Consider the following 21,176-nt stretch of genomic DNA (forward strand, 5'->3'; position numbering starts at 1 on the left):
TGAGATGTTGGGTCAGAGGCCTTCCATTTCTCCCCCTGTTCTCATTTCTTCACTGCCTGATGACGAACCACAGCCAGGTTGCAGTTCTGTTGAGCCTACCCAGGAAGCAGAACAGCAGGAGAGGGCAGGGATAGAGCAGTCACAAACGAGAAAGAGAAAAATTAAATCAGATCCTCTTCTTGATCTCCTGAAGGAAGACATGGCACGGCAGAAGGAGTGGGAAGAAAGGAGAGATGCAGAAGACAGGGCGAGGAGTGATAGGCTCTTTAATTTACTCGAAAAGTTAATTGATAAAATGTAATAAAACTATTTACAATATTTACTTACTATTGTTACTTACAATTATTAAAAAGGTAACTCTGTAGACAACATTTCACTAAATCTTTAAAGTAATCAATTCTAAATGGCTTAAAAAATCTCTAATGAATAAATGTATTTGGTTACACATTAACAAAAATAAAAGATATATTGTGAAAAAGATGTCGTGTTGTGTGAGCTCTCATGCTGACTTCTTGGTAAGCCTAAGAACAAAAGAAGAAGAAAATATGCTGGGTTAAGGATTTTAAAATTCCATGATAAGGTAATCAGTTATGCATTTATAATTCTGTATAAACTATATTAAACTAAAGTATAGGTAATTATACATTTTAATTTTAAAATCAGTATTTGTAGCCAAATTAAATGAAATTGTATTAAGTGTGTACAACTTACATTTTTAATTAGGATGAATTATGTAGTCGTGGTCCTGGTTGACATCCTGTAAGGCAGACACTTGGTTGCACAATCTCAAACGCCATGCTGCTCCAGATACTGCCTCTACTTGATTGCATGCCTCCACATCATCTTCCTCTTCTTCTTGGCTGTCGTCTGGTTGTACAGTATAATGTCGCCAACACCAAGGCAGATGTTGTGCAGCATGGTGCATGATGCTATTACCTGTATATACACAAATATGAAAACAAATTGTTACACTAAATTGTAAATTATTTTACCTGACATTGAAGTTGTGTGTTAAGTAAAGGTCAAATATAGAGAAAAATAATGCAACCTTTGGGGCAAATGTTGGATGCACTTCAAGTGCCTGAAGGAAGATGGCTCTAAATCGCGTCTTCATCATTCCAAAAGCACGCTCAATAATTGAGCGGCCTTTGAAAAAATGTGCATTGAAGCGCTGAATAGATGGTGAGGCTGGATTCTTAAACGGTGTCATGATTGCGATTGGCTTCTCTGTGCAGGGGTACCCACCATCGCCGTGGAGGAAAAAGCCCTGAGGTGGATACTTTGCCTGGTTGTAAATGGGGCTGTTCTTAAGCACCCGTGAGGGTTCCCTACAAAAATGTCTAAAAATGCTCCTTGATGGTCGCATATACCTTGAAGCAGGATAGAGGCAAACAGCTTTCTGTTTTTATAGCACTGTCCATCAGGGCCAGCTGGTGGTTTTATTCTCACATGGCATCCATCAATTGCTCCAACAGCTTTACCAAATGCCTGGTGATTGGTGAGAGAAGCAAAGCCTGCACCAACCTGGATCAGGTGTTCTTCTGTCTTTGGTAGGACTACAACCTTTGGCAAAATTGCTATGACTTCATCAGCCACTCGATGTATAATTCTGTGAATGGTTGGCCGTGGCATCCCAAAAGCCTGCGACACAACCCTGTAAGATGCACCACAAGCCAACCAATACAAAAACACCAGTGTCTGGAGTTTTGTACCCCAGCCATGTCTCCGTTGCTGATGAAGTAGCTCCAAAAGTTTATTGAGGCTCTCTCTCGTCAGACGAAAGTCTGCTTTTGTATCCCCTCCATCAAAAAACTTCTCAAGAACAGGGACATGGGGATTGAGACTCCAATACTTGATGTCTGTCTGTATAATACAAAATAATATGTATTAATACATATTCTTGTGTATAATCATGTATATATAATAAAGTTTTTCAGTTCATTCTTGATGTTCAGTATTGTTTAATCATGTAACAGATCTACAGTATTACATTAAGTATTGTTTAATCATGTATTTGTAATCTAATTATACAGCATTAAATTTCATTCGTGTATATTTAATATGTAGATTAATAGACACAGATTTAGTTATTTTTGTTTGTTTTTTGCATTTTGCTTTATTTACTAAAATTATTTTAGAAATGCGAACACTGGGTTAAATTATGTAATTCGTAGGACTTTTAAAGACAGTGGGATCACAATAATAATAAAATTGTATATAATGTATATAGTAAAATGTGTAGTAAGATAAATGTAGGTATATAATTATTGCATCAATGCCCTACAACCAAAGGCTTTATATATATGGACTTATATTAAATATAATTATATTAAAGGAACTATGCTACAACTTACCTCAAACCTCCGCCGGTAAAAACGGATAAACTTTGTTCTTGACATCCTCCTCTTTTTTCTCTCTAACAGATGTCTGTTGTACGTACGCTGTAGCTCCTCAAACGTTGAATAAAATAAAACAAATAAAAACATTTTCTTTTCAAATTACTTTCCAAATTTAGAAATAATTTTCCTAATATTGTTTTCTTAAGTGTGAGAGTGCAACGATGCTATGTGTTGGCATAGCAACATGATACTTACTGTTTCGTTTTCCGTCCGTCCTACGAAGGCCGTCTCGTTTAAACCCAGGGTGAAGGACACTCCGTATACGCATCCTAGAGAGGATTCGAACTCCAGAGGATGCGACCTCCGGAGGACGTGGCCTTCTAAATGAGACACAGCTAGTATTTTAATTTTCTGTTATGCATACAGTGTTGTAAAGTCGTGAAACTATGCATATTTCCTCAGAATGACTTTTTCATCTGTTTGAAAAAATGCTTTGACGTGTTTGGAAGCTGCCATTTAAAAATACAATACAATTAATGATTCCCTTTTTACTGTCTTTTCAAAAAATCGTATCTGTGTACCGAGTTTCATATTAATATGTGCAAGTATGTGTGAGCTATACATCAACATTTCTGACTGTGTTCCAGGGGGCGCTGTAGAGCCCCTGTGCCACGCCCGGGTTTCAGCCTCTGCGGCCTCCTAAAGGCCACAGATTCCAAGGTGTGCGCAAATTTTCAAGAGTTTTTGAGCATGTTAAGGGCCCCAAAAGCCCCCAAAACTTTGACAAAAAATATGAACACTAAACCATAAATAGCCAACTTCCTGTTGGGCGGAGCCTATGACATGCAATACAAAAGTTGTTTGGATTGATAAGATCTATATGTGTACCGAGTTTCATATGTCTACAAGCAAGTATATATGATATATGGCCCTCCATATTCCAGGGGGCGCTGTAGAGCCCCTGTGCCACGCCCGTGTATCAGTCTCTGTCCGGCCCTAATGGCCGCAGGTTCCAATGTGTGTGCCAATTTTCAAGACTTTGTAAGAATGTTAAGGTCCCCAAAAGCCCCAGAGACGTTGGAAAAAAAATATAATAATAAGAAGAAGAGGAATAAATAATAATAATAATGATAAATAATCCTAAGGAAAACAATAAGCCTCTCGCCATTTGATAATAAAAGAATTGGCATTGGCTCTGGTTATTCAGAAGATTCCCCCATGCTGTTTTGTCCTCTAGAGGGACACATTACATTTGTGTGGTGTGTGTCACAACACCACTCTTCAAAGTGACAGAAGAAAGAAAGAAAGAAAGAAAGAAAGAAAGAAAGAAAGAAAGAAAGAAAGAAAGAAAGAAATAGTTAGGCTGCAGAAGCAAAATTGTTTTTTGTTTAAAATGTTTTTTAGTCTATATCGAAAGCATTTAAAAAAAAAATTAAATAAAATGTGGAGTGGTTGGCATAATTATTTGGAAAAATGCATAAATAATCAAATCCATAAATGAATGTACTAACTTTACAATGTCCATGTGTTTAGTTCCTGTTACCCATAGTGTGGTAGGTTACAAGAACTTAACATTAACATTACAAGTAGGCTAACATTAGGCCTAATTAAATTACAGGGAATTCTATTGACTGTGCAAAATACTCGCTAAGTTTTGAAATCATACATTGTCTAGTCTCGGTTTGTTATGCTCAGTTTAAAGACTTGTTTTGGCCTGCTGTTATAAATGTTGCCTACATTGTGCATCACCATGGCCACTTGGCCAGTCACTTTGACAGTGAGCAGGAGGCAAGTCGTCCAGACAGCGTCTGCGGCTGTGAATAAATCAATGTTTTATTTCAGTGTTGTAAGATATCTGTGAACACATGTGAGACATCCAGAAGGCCTATGTATGTAAACAGTCAAGAACATCCGCAAGTGCGAACACCACTGACGCTAAGCCCAATGGGCGGAGCTTGTCGACGTCAAGTCGAGTACAGTCATGAACAAGTGGGAGGAGCCTCGTGTACATAAACAAGTACAGACTGTACACCGACGGGAGCGACTGCAACACAATAAAGGTAAAACAGAAGCATCCAAGCTGCAAAAAATTATTTTCTCACAGCTAATAAGGTGGGCAAACCTTATACGTTGTTATAACGCTTTTTACCGCATGTTATTGAAGTGTCCAATTTCTTAGCAGTTTAAGATAACCTGTTACTGTGTTTTGTTTTCTCGAGAAAACTGCACTGATCTGAACAGTTAAGCTGATTTTTATTTATTTATTTATTTGTAATTAGACACTCAAATATTTTTAAACACTGTTTATTAGTTTTAAATGTGCCACTGAAACTTTCTGAAGGACTTTCTATAATTTTTTTCTTCTTTCGTTAATGTCGTTAGTTTCTTCGATAATCCGGTTGTTTGATTATTCTCATGTTTAAGGTGGAGTTAGTTCTCTCTTTCCTGTCCCACTTCACTTACGTAAATTGGGGATATTTTTAGGGTATTATTAATAAACATAACAGTGTTTAGTTTTTGACCGATGATTATAAAACGACCAAGAAACATCGTAAACTCGTGTAAAAATAAGTCATGCTATTCCAAGCTGTAATATATATATATATATATATATATATATATATATATATATATATATATGTATGTATGTGTGTGTGTGTGTGTGTGTGTGTGTGTGTGTGTGTGTGTGTGTGTGGTTGCAGTTTGTGTCTGTACACTGGGCTCATAGAATCAAGTTTGCAAAATAACCTTTAGCATAGCAGGATGGCGTGCCTGCACATATCTGATCCTGTACAGGAGTTTTGATGATCTGATTCTGATTCATACATGAATTTAGTCTATAATCAAGCTAAATTTATAAAGGAATTCCAGACAATGTTAAAAATAATTCATCTGTGGAAGGGAACACCATGTCTCAGTTCAACCAGCTGATACGTGCCAAGTGCATAAGTTGTACCAGGCCAGCACAGCATGACCTTACATTTTTTTTATTATGTAAAGCTGTCTACTGTGTCTGATGTGACACCTGAAACACTTAGCACGTTGCATTCCATCAAAAAGTTCCAACCACCAGAAGGAAAGACACTTGCATGCAAAATATGCTCATTTCAATATCTTACTGCAAGGAAAATATTGCATTGGGGGTCGATTCCACTAGAGGGCAACATAACTCTTCATTGATATATATATATATATTTTTTTTTAACAGATAGCATTCTTACAAATCCATCACAGAAAATGATCAGTAGGATCCTTGCACAGCTGGTGGGAAGAGAAGAGAAAGACAGCGATGTTGCAGAAGAAACTGATAACTGTGCGAACCTTCTCGAGTTTGATGATGGAGAGTGGGTTATTATAAAGATGCACGGTCAGTTATTTTGGCTATACTTTTCAAGTATTGATAAAATGTGACTGATTTTAACTGTGCAGTAATGATTGAGTTTATTGATGTAAATAGTAATCACATCATAGCAGGCTCATTTCTAGTCCGTGTATTTTATAGTGGATATACAAGGGAAACAACCTTCATGATTTTGTCTGAATATAGCCTAGTGTGGTTTTATTGCATACAATTGTTTATATTTACAGTCCTAATCTCGTCTTTGTGGCAAACATACCTGTGTGACAACTAGTCCCAGTATCCCTCACACTGTACAGCTGACTCACTCTAGTAATGCTGTTGAACTGAAGTCATTTATGCTTCCTGTGCAGAGAATCAGTCCCTTGGCTCCGCTGACACAAACAGTCTTGAGAACCTGTTGATCGAGCACCCCAGCATGTCTGTATACCAAATGAGGCATGAACAGGAAGACCCTGAAGAAACGGAGGACATGGCTAGGTACATTTATCAACAATTACAACTTTTAAGCGAGTATAATTTCTAGTGCTCATATTCATTATTTAAATAACTATATTGCTCAGATGTTTGGGGGTCATAAAGATTTTTTATAATGATTTTAAAGAAGTATCATGCTCAACAAGGCTTCAACTGATTAACAATACAATAAAAAAACAGTTTTGTGAAATATTAGTTAAAAAATAGCTGTTCTTTTTTAATATAAAATGTAATTTATTCCTGGCACAATAGATTTATGTCATTTATTTCAGCAGCATTCCTTCAGTCTTCATTGTCTCATTCTAATATGCCGATTTGGAAACATTTATTGTTATTAATTTTGAAAACAGATTAGCTTAGTAAAGGCAGTTGTGCTTTTTTTTGTGTGGAACCTGTTATTTTATCATTTATTACTATTCATATAAAGTTCAAAGGAAAAGCACTTATTTGAATTATTAATCTTTATTGTCAATTTTGATTTAATGCATCCTTACTGAATAAACGTTATTTATTTTAAAAACTAAAAGCTTAAATCCTACTGGCCCCCATGGTAGTGTCAATAAAATGTGTACAAAATCATCTATTAAACAATATTAAAAAAAACACATACACATAAGCTAGGTCTGTGGATTGAATTTGAAAGTCGCATTTCATATGGGCCACATTTATGGCTCCAGGCAGCACAAAGATCATACCCATATAATAACAAATCCATTGATGTCACACTGATATGTAACCTATATATCCATGTTGTAAGTGTGGTTATGTTGGCTTGTGATTTGTCAATCTACCCCTTTAGGCCTGTGCCAATCAGACGTCACGTTTCTTGGCGGTTAGCTGGATGGGGCAGACCCTTGCCCTGCAGCACCATTCTGCTCTCAATGCAGCGTGCCAGAGTCTATAATGAGCACAGAAAGCTGACCCGTGGTTCCCTCAACAGGCAGAACCTCGCAAGAACACGCTATTCACCTTCAGAGCGCCACTATGGCTTCTTCAAACAGCCCACTCAGCGTCTGTACAACTATTGATAATAATCAATCGCATCTGAAACCACTGAACAGCCAGCCTTGATAAATGAATAGTCGTTTTAAAGGGGTATGCTTGCAAATCATGCCATAAAACCATTCCCCTGTGAGACTTGTATGGATTAGGAAAAACGTTTTGATAAATGCAGTGTGTTATTATCTTAGGGATGAAGCCTCACTGATAGGCCCGACACTGAAAAAACTCTGAAAAGCATGTGTTACAAAACTGCAAGTGAGCTGCATTAATAGTCTAGGATTTTAACGTTTTTAAACAGTGTAATGATGTTACGTGTGCTTCTATTTTAGCTTAGCTGTGACTGGTGCATGCATATTAAGTGAAAGAAAAAAACATTCAGTGTTGAAGCCTAAAATAAACTGTGCTGTACAAGGCAATGCATTCTTTACATCAAATATTAAGGTGAAAGTCTATCTTAATGTTGCTCACATGACAAAGCGATATGCTGTGATTTACTTCAAGTGATTCATATTTTTATTTGATTCATAACTGTTATATGCCTTTTTGGTGTTGCTTTATTTTTTTATCTTCAAGAATGTATTTGATAAAAACCTTTTAAAAAAAAGTGAAAAATAAACATTTTATCTTCACATTGTTTACATTTGTTTATTTTTTCCGTGCAACTGAATTACAACAGTTACTTCTGAAGTTCATGCATCTTCCCCATGAACCTTTTGACTCTCTCAGTATCCACACCATTTGCCCAGTGACCTCCTTTCTTGAAATGGGAGCCTATGATCATGGCACTTGCTTGAAGGTAGTGCTCCACATTATCATGGGTTACACCAGAGCCGATGAGAACAGGGATCCGGACAGACTGGGTAACCTCTGTCACACAAACAGGGCTCAGAAAACAGGTCAGCAAAACATGAGTGTGAGAACATCTTTCTGCTACATGCATGCATAAAAATACAAAAACATGTTGTTCCTTCATTGTAATGAGGATTCTGGCAGACTGTGGCTCATCCTCCATCTGACAGCTTCCCCAGTCCAATGGATCAGAACTAAGGGAGGCAATAGGCACAAGTCCAAAAAAGGCAGCAGGGCAGTGGCAGACTAGGCTGGGCCTGGTTTTCATGCCTGTGTTTACAGCCTTCCACGATCACCAGCCATCTGGAAGTGGGATTTAAAATAGCTGGCAGTGCTGGTGTCTTATGTTAGACAATACAAGGCCACTTGTTTTGAGGGAGGGCAGGAGACTATGTGGCATCTTTCTGCCTAAAGGACACCACTGTTTTTAAGGATTTACACACCTGTCTGATGGGCTCCATTAGATATTAACCCGGATTAACCTCTAACCTCTGAATGGGACTGAACACTGAGAGCGTATCACAAAAGTGCATTAGTGTTAAAACTGTACAGCTTTGCTCACCTGGGCGGCATTTGTTTGATAAACAATACAGTAAAAACTGTAATATTATGAAATGATGCCCAGTTTAAAATAACAGATTTCAATATAATATATTTTAGTTATTAATTCCTGTGGTGGCTAAGCTAAATTTTCAGCAGCTATTACACCAGTCTTGTGTGACACATCCTTTAGAAATGATGCTACTTTGCTGGTCAAGATAAAGAATAAAATAAAATCTTATTATTAATGTTGAAAATGGTTTTGCTGCTTAATATTTTTTTGGAAACCTTGATATTTTTTTAAGCATCTTTCGATGAACATGAAGTTAAAAATAACTATTAATGAATTGGATCAATGTAAAAGTCCTAACATTTTTGTGTAAAAGTATAAATTTTCTATTTACAAAAAAAAGAGTGTAAAGGGACACAGAAAAGCGAAAGGCTAAAGTCCTGTTAACTCAGGCATCACGCTGGTCACATGAAAGCCCTCAAAAACTGTTTGTGCATGTGTGGCACTGTACACATGCTGTTGACCATATATCAAATAGGTCTTTTGCAGGCTATAGTTCATTTAATTTGTTTTTTTGTATGATAAACTGATCATGATAAGATACCTTGACGAATGATGTTTGCATCAGTAAATGTATAATTACCAGTAGTTCGATTTTATTTTGTGAGCTGTTAGGAAGCTGCAGACAAATGTCGGGAATCAGGATGACATGAGATAAGGTGGGTTGTACAGTGCCAGATCAAATTTGCCTAATTCAAACATGCACAGCATACTAGGATGGCCACAGTATGGACCAATACAGTACATCAAATACAAAAGTTATACTACAGTTAAAGAACATTTTAGGTAAAAAAACTCAACCTCTTCTTTCCTCAAAGATACATTACAATACATGTTACTAAAGGTTTCTGTTCAAAATAAACTTTGAACTTCCTATTCATTTGTTTTAAACATTGATAATAAGAAGAAATGTTTCTTGAGCCCCAAATCAGTATATTAGAAGCTTTTCTGAAGAATGGTGCAATGACTGCTGAAATAATATTGCATAATATTACAGTTTTACTGTATTTTTGATCAAATAAATGCAGTCTAAGTGAGCACAATAGCCGTCTATCGAAAACTTGCCAACTTTTAAATGCTGTGCATCGAATAGTATAAGAGGACATATTGGATAGCATCACAATTTACCTAATGATACAATGAAGATGTAGTATGTAACATAAAAATGCACAAACCACTTTTACAGTCACATTAAAGTGTATCAAGCCATTAGACTGCCAGACTCACCCCTCAGTTCCTCTGGATTGGCCTGCGCTCCAGTGGCAGTTCCTGTGATGATGACTCCATCAGAGAGGAAGAACTCAGCTGCTTGGGCCGTCTCAGCTATGCTGACATCTGAAGTTAGGGCATGAGCACTGTAATGACGGTTTTCAAATATAACTTATGTGATCATGTGACACAATAACACAGAAACCACACTGTAATGTGCCTCTTTTAGAGCTCTGTGGCCAGCCAGCTGCATGCAATGTACTCATATCAGATCATACCTGTGCTTCTTCTTGATGTCTGTAAAGATCTGAATGTGCTCTGCTCCAATGTGTCTGCGGTAGCGCAGCAGCTCACCAGCGCACGCATTTAACAAGCCTTCATCTGCAACATGTGAAAACACAAACCCCTCTGCACGGATGAAATCCAGCCCTGTGAAGTTGTTAATATTCAATAAATATCTTGTCAGAGAACACTTGGGTTTGAAATGACATTCGTTGATGGCTTGTACAGTCATGTGAACACCTGAGGCCAGGGCAACAGCCAATGCTGATTGGTTTGCAGCTGAGAGAATCTGAACACCAAGCGGCCAAGATGGATACAGGCGCCTGACTGCTGCACACACAGCTGTCATGGATGCACACACTTCTGGACCCACCTCAAGGGTGTACGGAATATCATGCATGTTTTCAATGATCAGCCCATCCTGCCATAGACAGAATTGTCTGAAATTAGCAATAACATTTAAAGCACACTGGCCAGAAACACAACTGACAAAGGTAACATCTATTGTCTAATATATGCAAGACTGTTTTGGTGTAATTTCGTTCAGACACGTTTAAAATAACATGGAAAATATCTCCTAAAGAAAGCTAGGTGTATGAACCTTGCAGGCACCCGTACTGGCTAGAAGCGACGAGAAGTCAGTCCAAAGACTGTTCTGACTCGTTTCCATTAAACGGTTCTTTTGAACAGCTCGTTACAAAGAACCGGTTGGAAAGTTCTTACTAAAATTTTACAACAAAGCCATATGCCACTTTCGATATTACATTAATAAAGTTGTTTATTGCAATTTCATGTTCAGTCATTGTTACTGTGTAAACCATCGAAAGATAATGGTCTGTTTGTTATAGGCACGCTTGTGATTGACTGGCAATATTTTATCCTTCATCAGTTGAAAGAAAATAGTTAGAAATGTGATTCCATTCCAACGATATCGTTCCTCTGTGTCGTTATCGTTATATAGTAGTTAAGTTTGGACATACCATATTCTCCATTTAATTATAATTAATAACTAATAACTGTCATGATTATGCATTTTGATTAACTTTTTTCCTCATCAGTCCAATCCTAGATTCACTATAAAATACTCCTGAGTTCGGACATGTAGAAGATGATTCTAGATTCAATGAGTCAGATGACTCGAGAACCGCTCGGACAGAATCTCACCGGTTCATGAATCGTTTTAAACCGATGCCAAGATCCGACACCTGAAAAGATTCAAATGATTCGTTCACGAACCAAGCACCGCTAATACTTAATAAACTTCAGAATGTGAAAAAGCGGATTATGATTATAATTGTATGATTATGTATACGTTACATTCCACTTTTATTGAAAACGTACAAGTCCTGCGCGGTGGTAAATCTCCGCCTCTCGACAAGCCTCCTCTGTGATCTCAGAGATAGCTGCGCGGCTCAAGGGGGCTCCTGCAAAATAAATACATTAAGAGTTTAGTATTTCTTCTCTTTTAAGTTTGTTCTGGTGTCATAAATGCGTTATTTACCTGGCAAGGCTCCAACGTGAATCATGCCTATGACATTTGATTTTAAGCGACCGAAAAGGTTGAAAAACTTCATTTCTTCAGTAAACAAAACCCAGATTTGTGTGTTTTGATGGTCATGTGACTGGTCAAAGGTTATATTACTGATAGAAAGTACGGATCTAATGACAACACCCTAGCCCAGTGTAATACATCCTCTACATGAGCACGTAAAATAAACACATTTCATACTAATATATTTAAAATGCTGCTGTATATTGTAGTACATCGTGTACAGGGGCGCCAGTCAATATAGTGAAACTGATTTGCCTGCGTAACCCAATAGCAGCAACTGAACCAGAAAAAAAATAACTATATTACCGTGACAACACTTGACATCTCAAACGACCATCCCAGCACAGCCGAAACATTGCATTTTATATGTAACTATCAAAATAGCGAGATAAAATCCAGCTATTTAGCCCAAAAACTCGGATTGTTTACTTTTTGAGCCTGCTAGCCATGTGCTCAACGTACTTCCGCTACCTCACCTCGGCCCGCCCCCAAGTGACGTCACCAAACACACCCCTCATTTTGCCGGCAAAATGTTCACGCTTCTAAACTTAGTTTTATTGACATTAAATATTTGAAGTGTAACGTGGGGATTTCGCGTGCCCGCTCCGTGCTGGTGTCAGTCCCCCCCCGCGGCACCGATCGCAGGGCTTCGCTGTTGTTATATCAGAGCAGAGCGGGGATTTTAAATGACCCGCGTTCACGGCCCCTTAACGACTGCTGGCGGGTTATAAGACAAGGCGCAAAGATACTGGCGCCAGCTCAGAGCGAGCGGACTGCGGAACACAGCCCAGCTTAGCCATATGCGCCCTGCTTACAGATCACTGGAGCGGTTTTACTAAATAATGCCTTGTGTAACACCATCCTAACTTTAGCATTAAAGGACATCCGTGGAGAGAAGGCATTTTCAGAGAGCATCACAGGAAGGTACGTGCATTGCACAATCGTGGGGTTATTGTTAAAGATCGTTAAAAGTAACATTAAACACGTAAGATACATTAAAAGGGTTTGGGGAAGCGAATTTGGGAATATCGGATTGTAGAGTCTTTTGTTTCTTACAGAGAGCGGGTTCAATGAAATGAGTAATAATGATTGGTTCGGCCATTTTCTGACTCCCATGGGTAGAGCAAAGCAAACGTGTAGTTTTAATACAAACGATTGAAATATGAGCGTGCAGTTGCTTTGAAAATATAGACTGTGAAGTGATTAGTGATTAGTTGTGATTTTCGTGTAGTTTTGACTTCTTGAACATTGTGCCCAGCTCTACTTCCCCGCGCCCAAAGCGCTTTGTGAAGATTTACTTGCATGAGGGGGTTGGGATTAAACGCCTCAAATCGGACATTTTTATAAAGTAACATTTTTATGTTTTAGGCTCTCGACACTCAAGAAGGTCACACGCGGGAATATCATGCCAAGCAAGAAAGTGTAAGTTTCGGTTTCGTGTCTTTTTAAGGCGGTTTTGTCCATCGGTGTGCATGGAAAAGTTGCAGCAGCGAGTTAGCCCAGTTAGTGACTTCCACGGAGTTTCAGGCCAATGTGAAAAATGTAACGATATTATATTTCCGATGCAGGTTACGAACAGAGCAGGTTAACACTACAGATGAAGCTCTTCCAACTGTTTCAGTGCGTCCCAGGAAGAGGAAAGCAGACGTGGCTATTGTAAGGACAACCGTTCTTAAACTAATACTTGCATACTAAAAACTCAGACAGATGAAGTCTCTAATTGTTTTTTTTTTTTTTTAATTTACAGCATTTACAAGATCCAGATGAAGAGATCACAGAGATGACAAGAAAGAAACCATGTGCTTCCCAGGTATAAATGAGTCATGACTGGTGTGTGTGTGTGTGTGTGTCCATAGGCCTCGCCAGTCATGGCATATCAGTGACCTTAAACTTATTCCACTTTCATTTTAGTTTATTCTGTAGATTGCAGAGTAATGTATAATGGGACCCGTGTCCGAAATGTACTGAAATTATTTAGTATCATCTGTGATAATGTATACGTAAATTTTGAACCTAATTTCAAGGCCATAACAATGTTTTGGACCATTTCTTTTTGGATTTTAAGGTAACCCTAACTTACCTTTAAAATCTTTCTTTCACTGTTAAAAACTGAAGTGTTTGGTCCTTGTAAACAATATATCTGGCTGTCTTGAGATATTTTCGACCGATTGCTAAGGTAGACCAGTCTAAAAATGGAAGTTTTAAACATTTTGACGACAAAAAGAGCAGCATCAAGTTTATTAAATGTCTCTGCTGATCACAGACCTGCATAACAAAGTTATCATAAACTACCATTTTATCGTGAGTGGTTAAGGTTAATATCACAGCTTGAATTTACATAGCAAGCTGTTTTTGTGTCATAGGCTTCAAAGGCATTTTGAAAAGGACCTTCTGTCCTAGTTGAAGAGGGTGGGCTGTTGTATTTGTTTATATCCGTTAGACTGCTTACCCAATTTTTTCTTGTCCTCTTGCACAGGCCTGCTGGAATCCCGACACTGGTTACACAAGCCCATGCAGGCGGATCCCCACACCTGATGAAGTCGAGGAACCGGTTGCTGTTAGCAGTGTGGGATTCACACAGTACGCCTCAGAAAACATCTTCATCACCCCTACACGCTCTACCCCTCTGCCGGCCCTCTGGTGAGATATTTATGACTTTTTGAACTTCTAGCTATGTTAGAATGACATGTCTAAATATTTGCCTGTAGAATATCTTGTCTGACAAGAATCTTTTAATACAGCCTTATTGACTATCCTGTGATATGCTTGGTGTTATATGCAAAAGTTAACATTCTAGAGATGTCAACATCTGCATTAATCTCCAGCTCGAACCACTTCGTTTTATTTAGACAATGTTACTTTTGGTCTGTCATATCAGTTGTGTTTTGGAACATTACATGCTTTGGCTTTCAATATTGTAATTTCGCATAGCTGGGCAAGCAAAGATGACGTGTGGAACAACCTTCTCAGAAAAGACCAACTCTACCTGCGAGATACACATGTTATGGAGAGACATCCAAATCTTCAACCTAAAATGAGAGCGATTCTGCTGGATTGGCTAATGGAGGTTTGTAATCGCTGTTTAACCATTCACACGTCTTAATCTGATCTCCCTAAGAGGGGTGGAGACACCAAAAGTTCCTTCATTCTTTTCTAAACCTCAAGTTGTTTGCAAATCCTGAGAACTTGGGGAACAGCCTTTTCTTAAATTAAAAGCTAACTACAAGTACAGCCCAAAGTACACTTCGCTTTTAATGCAAACACTCCATCCATTTGATGGCATGCCTGATCAACACATGTAGAAAAGATTTCATCCTTGTACAGAGTTTGTTCCATCCAGGAACTGATTAAAAAAAAAAAAAAAAAAAAAAATATATATATATATATATATATACACACACACACACACACACACACACACACACATACATGCATACACATTTGATGCATATTGTATGTATTGAACACAGCAACAATGGTATTTGGCTGAAATTTAGGACCAGCTTAATATCTACTATCTAGATAACGCTGTGAATGTTTTTATGGCTACCATGGGATGCTACTTTAATTTTTTATTTATTATAAAAAAATTGTATTTATTATTTTATTTTTTTTACGTGTTGGATATTTACTTGATATCTTTGAATGTGTACCTTTTGGCTTTAATTAAAATCTTCTCAAGAAACCGGTGAGAATGAATAAGATGTCCAGCATGATTTCTGTTTATTTTTTTTACAAAAGTGGGCAGCCATTTAGCTGCAGCGCGCTGGAAGCAGTTGGGGGTTCAGTGCCTTGCTCAAGCGCACCTAAGTCGTGGTATTGCCGGCCCGACTCGAACCCACAAACCGAACCCCTAGGATAACTCGAACCCCTAGGATAAGGAGTCAAGCTCTCGAACCATTAGTCCACTACTTCTGAACTATGCTGATGATGAAATTTACATCAAAATAGGGGTTTAATGGTAGATGTATTTATAACAAAAATTGTCATGACTCTTGTCAGATTCATTTAAGATGGCGCAGATGTGTACTGCATTTCAGGATCATTTTGCTCAATGTATATCTTGCAACATATGCACATAAGTGTTTCCTTTGTAAAGGAATGCCTGTCGTAACAACATGCAAGGTTCTGTTAAATTTCCCAAACATTGAATAAAAATGGCAAACGGCACAATAGTTCTGACTAAAATTAATTTTTTTTCAGGTTTGTGAGGTTTACAAATTACACCGAGAGACGTTTTACTTGGGTCAGGATTACTTTGATCGCTTCATGGCCACACAAGACGATGTTCTCAAAACAACACTACAGCTTATAGGCATCTCCTGTCTCTTCATCGCTGCCAAAATGGAGGTGTGTTTTACTTGTAGATGCCTTTATATTTCAGCCTGAACTTTTGAGAAGAATTGTTAACCTTGCAGTGTAAATTTGCAATTGTACTTGTTTTAAAAAAATGGAGGTGCTGCATTTGTCACAATGTTGTAAGCTTGAAATTTAATTAGACTTGTATTTTTCCGAAGGAAATTTACCCTCCTAAGGTGCATCAGTTTGCTTACGTTACTGATGGGGCCTGCACAGAGGATGGCATTCTTAGCATGGAGATTATCATCATGAAGGTATATTATCTTCATATCATCATTTAATCTGTACTGTGCCTAAACCTGCAGCCCTGCTGCTTGTATGATGTATTGGACTACTCTTTACACCATTTGTTGTTCTTCAGGAGTTGAATTGGAGTTTGAGTCCTTTAACCCCAGTGGCTTGGCTCAACATCTACATGCAGATGGCCTATCTGAAGGAGACCGCTCAAGTTCTCATGGCCCAGTACCCACAGGCTACATTTGTGCAGATTGCAGAAGTAAGACGGCACAATTAATCACATTAAAATCACAATATGGTGTGTGACTATATTTACTGCAAAAGGCTCGGTTTCCATTAAATTTATATTCTGCACATGTTGTGTCTGCAGTGTGAAGGCTTCAAACCGTTCCACAGGCTACTGATTTTAGCTTTCTTAAAGCTGCTCCCAGTATATGAATGCACCCTACAAAGTCCATCTGTAGCGCTGCACTTAAAATGTGTTTTAAAGGCCTAATCCACCCGAAAAAAAATTATGTAATTTACTCATCCTCATGCAATTCAAAACCTGTATGTAAGACTTCTGTGGAATGTGAAAGCTGTTTTGACCCATGACTTTTTGTGTCCATGCAATGGATGTTACTTGTGTTCTTCTGTGGAAGATGATATTTTGAAAAAAGTCATAGACGTTTGGAATGGCATGAGGGTGAGGAAATAGTGGCAAAATTTTTATTTTTGGGTGTCCCTTTTGACAACAGAACTCTTCCAAATGGCTTTTTAAAAGAATCTAACTCTAGACATCGTTCAGTACGAGTTACTGTTACAAAGTTGGAATGAGGAGCATATCTAAAAATTGTGAACTCCACTCTGAAATTCCAGGGGATTTTGTTAGTTTTTCTTTGAAGGGCTTGAAAGTTGTGAACCTACAGACAAAATGTTAGTGTTTGCAAAAATAAAATAAAAATCACAGATAGAAAATCAGACTTCTTTATAACCTTGTGTTATGGATGTCTCTTTGTTTTATGATTTACTTATTGTGGCTTTTTCTTTATGTATTTTAGCTTTTGGATCTGTGTATATTGGATGTAAGAAGTCTGGAGTTCTCTTCTGGTCTTCTCGCAGCCTCTGCACTCTTCCACTTCTCTTCTCTAGAGCTAGTGATGAAAGTTTCAGGTATGATTTTTGTGTGAATTTCTTCTCAATGGCTCTATTTGAGCATTTATATCACAATTTTTTCTTAAGGAAATGGAAGTGACCTTTTGATTTCTTTGTTTTCAGGGCTGAAGTGGTGTGACTTGGAGGAGTGTGTGAGATGGATGGTCCCTTTCGCCATGTCAATCCGTGAAGCAGGCAGCTCGCCCCTCAAGACATTCAAAGGAGTCGCAGCAGATGATCTGCACAATATCCAGACCCATGTGCCTTACTTGGAATGGCTGGTAAGTTTACTTTTGTTTTAAACTTCTTTTTGTTTAGTTCGTCTTAAATTGGATTTTAGTCCCTGTGTGTGTGTGTGTGTGTGTATTCATGTACAAACAAAAATTGGGCTTAAACAGTAGCATCTATCTTGTTCTCACTACAGAATTTTGCATACATTTTTTCCCAGCCGCAACACTCGTTTCTTTCACTTCCTCTGGCCTAAAGTTTTCTTGTTTCTTGTCTTATTTTTCAGGGAAGGGTGCACTCGTATCAGCTAGTGGACATTGAGAGCAGTCAGAGGTCTCCAGTTCCCTCTGGAGTGCTCACACCACCACCCAGCAGTGAGAAGCCCGAGAGCACCGTCTCTTGACTTTGTTAATGTATGGAATAGGACCCGACCCTGACTGATGCGTTTAAATGAAAATCAACAAATCAATGGCATTACTGCTTGAACCCAAGCATCAATTCACATGCATAAGACTCAAGACCAAAAAGTCATATGCTTCCTTTTTTTTTAATCTCCTTTATGCGAGACTTGAAAGACATGAAATGCTTTTTTTTTTTAATGGTCCAAAGGTTTGGTGTCTTTTTATTTTTATTTTTTTAAGTTTCCAAATGTAGACTACCTGCCAAAATCTCAGAGCTGCTGCTGGCTCTGATTGCTGCTAAAAGAGGGTGGGACTGGAGCAGATGGAAAGATGACCACAGAGATCCCCACACAAATATGGGCATGGGTTTCTGGGGCTCAGGTTGCCATTTGGACCAGGAAAATCCTGACAGGTTGTCACTCGAGTCTCCAATGCCAGAAAGGACCAGAGAAATCGCCAGCTTCAGAAGCTAGGACTCTGTTTTTATATTTTAAGATTTTCCTCTGGTCACCTCCCAAGTGTTTGTAACCAAATTTGACCGGTCACTTTTATATAGGTTTATTTTTAAACAAGATGCTGCTACATTTCTCTATATCATATGTCTAAATAAAGCCACTGTCACTGACAGTTTTTACGTAAACCATGCTGATTTGTTTCTTAATTTATATAAATTACTACTTATTGTGACTTTATTTTTAAGTAACGTAAAATGTCTTACTTGGACTAAATATTCATTTTCATCTTAGTTTTTGGTATGTTTTAATAGCTTTTTTCTTTTAATTAAAATGTTATGTTTTTGTTTAACCATTATACATTTGTCAGTGAAACGACAGAAAAAAGAGCAACTGTAGAAATTAAGGCAGTCAAAAATAAAAATAAAACCTCATTTAGTTAGTTACTATTTTTAATTTCGGAACAAGGCTACACCCTGCAGTGCGCCGCATTAAACTTAATGCGAAAAACTCAAGCGTGTGTAATTTGACATACATGTAAAAAAGCAGCCTAATTTGGCTGTTAATGGAACTGGAATAATTGAATTAGGAACAGCCTTATATCTAATTTGATCTGATTCTTAAAGGGCAATCCATGCGGTTTGGTTAAATATGTGCACTTGCAGGCTGTTTTACAGCATCTATGAAACATTACAAAATGGTGAACAGGGCCTGTAATGGCTGTCTCTCTCGTGCATCTACATACACAGTGCCCTCTGCTTGCAGTCTGAGAACGAGTGATACAGAGAGACCTAGGACATGATCCACTAGATGTCAGTGTGATGCTTTGTCTGTCACGATCAGAAGGCTGGACTGGAGGTCTGTGAGCTCCTCAACAGCTGCTGCTGAGACAAGGATAATTCATTACATAGCACACTGACAACACTCTGCTGCCTTGGTCTGGCAGTGTTTGGGTGCTGTGTGCTGGTGACTGGAATCTGCTTAAGGCAATTTTGGTTTTGGCTTTATTATTTCAGTTATTGAAAATGGCAAACTCCTGAATATGCTTTGCATTATTTTAGTGAAACATTACAAGCGTACATCATTTCAATGCATACGATTCTCAAACAATGACCACTGTGTATAATACAATGTAAACCGAGGCAATTATGAAAACCATGTTTAATGGCAGATTAAGCAGTTGATGACAAAAGGGGTTTGGAGAAGAGGTACAGGAAAGCTTCTCAACCTGAACGATCAACTCCAAGCTTTCTGTCCCTCATGCTAAGCTCTTAACCTTGCTGTAGTTGACGGTGAATGGAGCACCACGTCACTAGTCTGTATTTAACAATGTGGCAGCAGGATGGCTACCATGCAGTCTCTTAAAAGAGCTGTATGGAGGTCAACGTTGAAGAGGAGGAGGGGTGTTGCCCCAGCAGACAGACCCTTGGGGCCGGGGGACCCTCAGGCAGGCAACAGCGCAACAGCTGTTATGTGCTCAATGGCTCCTTTTGTTCTCTCCGAGCAGACGCTGGTGGCAGCAGCAGCAGGTGCCCATTGGATGATCTCCCAGCCACCACCGCCAAAAGTCACACCTAGTCTGAGCTCTGTGTCCCCTGTCTGCCACTAATATTCATAATGCCATGAACTACTGCGACACGAACCAATAAAGAGTTCTCGAAGTTCTGGTTAAAATAATGAGAACTGGTTTCAATGCTGATTGTATTGTTTTACATTTTTATTTGTTTAGGATGAAGAATGTTTCTAAGCAATATGGTCCTCAAGAAGAAGCTGGTGTGCGTTTCATTTTTTGAAATCTGGCTTTTTCAGAGCTGTTCTGTAGTCCCATCTGGTTGTTAAAGAATAAAATGATACTTTTTATTTACACTATATGGAAATCTAAACCCTATGTCACCACTAAGGCAATAAACAACATTTACAGCCATTTATATCACAAATAAACTGAAATACTAAAATAAATAAATGAAGCATTCAGTAAGCTTTGTAGTCACAGTTTCCAGTCATGCCATTTAAAAAAAAAAGATATACATTTTATTGTCTCCAATATTGGAGTATTGCCCATCAAGTATATAATAGATCATATTTTTGGATGAGGTAAAATTATGTTAGTTACATCTTTGGTTGGTAGGTAACTCTTAGTTCGTTTAAAATGTCTAAAATGTGTGAAAGTCACTCCAATCAGGAGAAGACACAAGAACAAGTTTCTTTTCAGACCAACAATAGGGTCAGCTTTCCAGTCCTTGAGTGAATAGCTTGTTTGTAATTGTTAATTGAGTAGTTCAGGTGCGGCCAGGGTTGAAATGTATAATCAGCCTACATGCATTAATGAGTTTGTGTTGTGTTGTTCTGTCTCCTGTATGACACGGGGTGGGGAGTAAATTGGTTTTAGATAATTCATTTAGATGACTCAGTTTTAGGCAAAATAAACGTGCTTTTCTCGGGTTGTTAGTGAGCCATCTTCATCAAAAGCCCCCTACGGTTCATAGAGGTAGCGGGGGCTAAAAGCTATATTCACACAACTTTTCTTCAGTTCAAATGAGAAAATTCAATCTTCATTGTCTCATTTTCACTGAGAACAGTTCAACTAATGGGGTAGAAGTGATTGTGTTTTCTTTTAATACAATATTGCTATAATAAAAGGAAAAACATGGTTAAGTGGGTCTCTTTATACAGTACAGTCTAATAAT

The 21,176-nt window shown here is 38.2% G+C and overlaps 4 protein-coding genes across 5 annotated transcripts; 2 read left to right on the top strand and 2 right to left on the bottom strand.

Annotated features, from left to right (window-relative positions):
- Window positions 1–249: 249 nt before the first annotated feature.
- LOC132123529 (uncharacterized) lies at window positions 250–2,532 on the bottom strand. Of its 2 annotated transcripts, XR_009426531.1 has the most exons (4): window positions 2,355–2,532; window positions 1,049–1,863; window positions 712–936; window positions 250–521 (listed from the first exon to the last, which is right to left on the bottom strand). XR_009426531.1 is itself a non-coding variant. In XM_059534203.1 (2 exons), exons 1-2 carry the CDS (start codon window positions 2,484–2,486, stop codon window positions 1,207–1,209), a joined length of 789 nt encoding a protein of 262 aa, XP_059390186.1. In that variant the 5' UTR covers window positions 2,487–2,530; the 3' UTR covers window positions 1,000–1,206. The 2 variants fall into 2 exon arrangements, 1 of the variants encoding a protein (XP_059390186.1); XM_059534203.1 differs by lacking the exons at window positions 250–521; window positions 712–936 and having other exon boundaries at window positions 1,000–1,863; window positions 2,355–2,530.
- A 1,781-nt stretch (window positions 2,533–4,313) lies between these two features.
- On the top strand, window positions 4,314–7,803 carry si:ch211-260e23.9 (uncharacterized protein LOC555795 homolog). Its single transcript, XM_059534246.1, has 4 exons — window positions 4,314–4,399; window positions 5,548–5,706; window positions 6,051–6,177; window positions 6,974–7,803. Exons 1-4 carry the CDS (start codon window positions 4,321–4,323, stop codon window positions 7,200–7,202), a joined length of 594 nt encoding a protein of 197 aa, XP_059390229.1. The 5' UTR covers window positions 4,314–4,320; the 3' UTR covers window positions 7,203–7,803.
- Window positions 7,802–11,888, bottom strand: zgc:162297 (uncharacterized protein LOC555865 homolog). The gene is made up of 6 exons (XM_059534235.1): window positions 11,628–11,888; window positions 11,468–11,550; window positions 10,367–10,547; window positions 10,123–10,273; window positions 9,863–9,990; window positions 7,802–8,043 (listed from the first exon to the last, which is right to left on the bottom strand). The coding sequence occupies exons 1-6, from the start codon at window positions 11,698–11,700 to the stop codon at window positions 7,853–7,855; spliced, it is 807 nt and encodes a 268-aa protein (XP_059390218.1). The 5' UTR covers window positions 11,701–11,888; the 3' UTR covers window positions 7,802–7,852.
- Window positions 11,889–12,242: 354 nt separating this feature from the next.
- ccne1 (cyclin E1) lies at window positions 12,243–18,677 on the top strand. The gene is made up of 12 exons (XM_059534220.1): window positions 12,243–12,602; window positions 13,047–13,100; window positions 13,247–13,334; window positions 13,426–13,488; window positions 14,155–14,318; window positions 14,610–14,745; window positions 15,882–16,028; window positions 16,196–16,291; window positions 16,399–16,533; window positions 17,315–17,426; window positions 17,532–17,689; window positions 17,923–18,677. The coding sequence occupies exons 2-12, from the start codon at window positions 13,084–13,086 to the stop codon at window positions 18,037–18,039; spliced, it is 1,233 nt and encodes a 410-aa protein (XP_059390203.1). The 5' UTR covers window positions 12,243–12,602; window positions 13,047–13,083; the 3' UTR covers window positions 18,040–18,677.
- The last annotated feature ends 2,499 nt before the right edge of the window (window positions 18,678–21,176 follow it).

Source organism: Carassius carassius, chromosome 3 (genome assembly GCF_963082965.1).
Source record: "Carassius carassius chromosome 3, fCarCar2.1, whole genome shotgun sequence".
Classification (NCBI taxonomy): domain Eukaryota; kingdom Metazoa; phylum Chordata; class Actinopteri; order Cypriniformes; family Cyprinidae; genus Carassius; species Carassius carassius.

Bases quoted from the DNA above. Each gene is read 5' to 3' on its own strand.
- zgc:162297 (XM_059534235.1), bottom strand. From the start codon at position 11,700: ATGAAGTTTTTCAACCTTTTCGGTCGCTTAAAATCAAATGTCATAGGC. The intron at 10,548-11,467 runs GTACGTTTTCAA...TGTCTATGGCAG, and splicing joins TTTACCACCGCGCAGGACTT to GATGGGCTGATCATTGAAAA. The intron at 8,044-9,862 runs GTGAGTCTGGCA...TTTGTGTGACAG, and splicing joins CAATCCAGAGGAACTGAGGG to AGGTTACCCAGTCTGTCCGG.
- ccne1 (XM_059534220.1), top strand. The intron at 14,319-14,609 runs GTGAGATATTTA...AATTTCGCATAG, and splicing joins ACCCCTCTGCCGGCCCTCTG to CTGGGCAAGCAAAGATGACG. The intron at 14,746-15,881 runs GTTTGTAATCGC...ATTTTTTTTCAG, and splicing joins TGCTGGATTGGCTAATGGAG to GTTTGTGAGGTTTACAAATT.
- si:ch211-260e23.9 (XM_059534246.1), top strand. From the start codon at position 4,321: ATGAACAAGTGGGAGGAGCCTCGTGTACATAAACAAGTACAGACTGTA. The intron at 5,707-6,050 runs GTCAGTTATTTT...CTTCCTGTGCAG, and splicing joins GGTTATTATAAAGATGCACG to AGAATCAGTCCCTTGGCTCC. The intron at 6,178-6,973 runs GTACATTTATCA...CTACCCCTTTAG, and splicing joins GAAACGGAGGACATGGCTAG to GCCTGTGCCAATCAGACGTC.
- LOC132123529 (XM_059534203.1), bottom strand. From the start codon at position 2,486: ATGTTTTTATTTGTTTTATTTTATTCAACGTTTGAGGAGCTACAGCGT. The intron at 1,864-2,354 runs GTAAGTTGTAGC...TGTATTATACAG, and splicing joins TTTACCGGCGGAGGTTTGAG to ACAGACATCAAGTATTGGAG.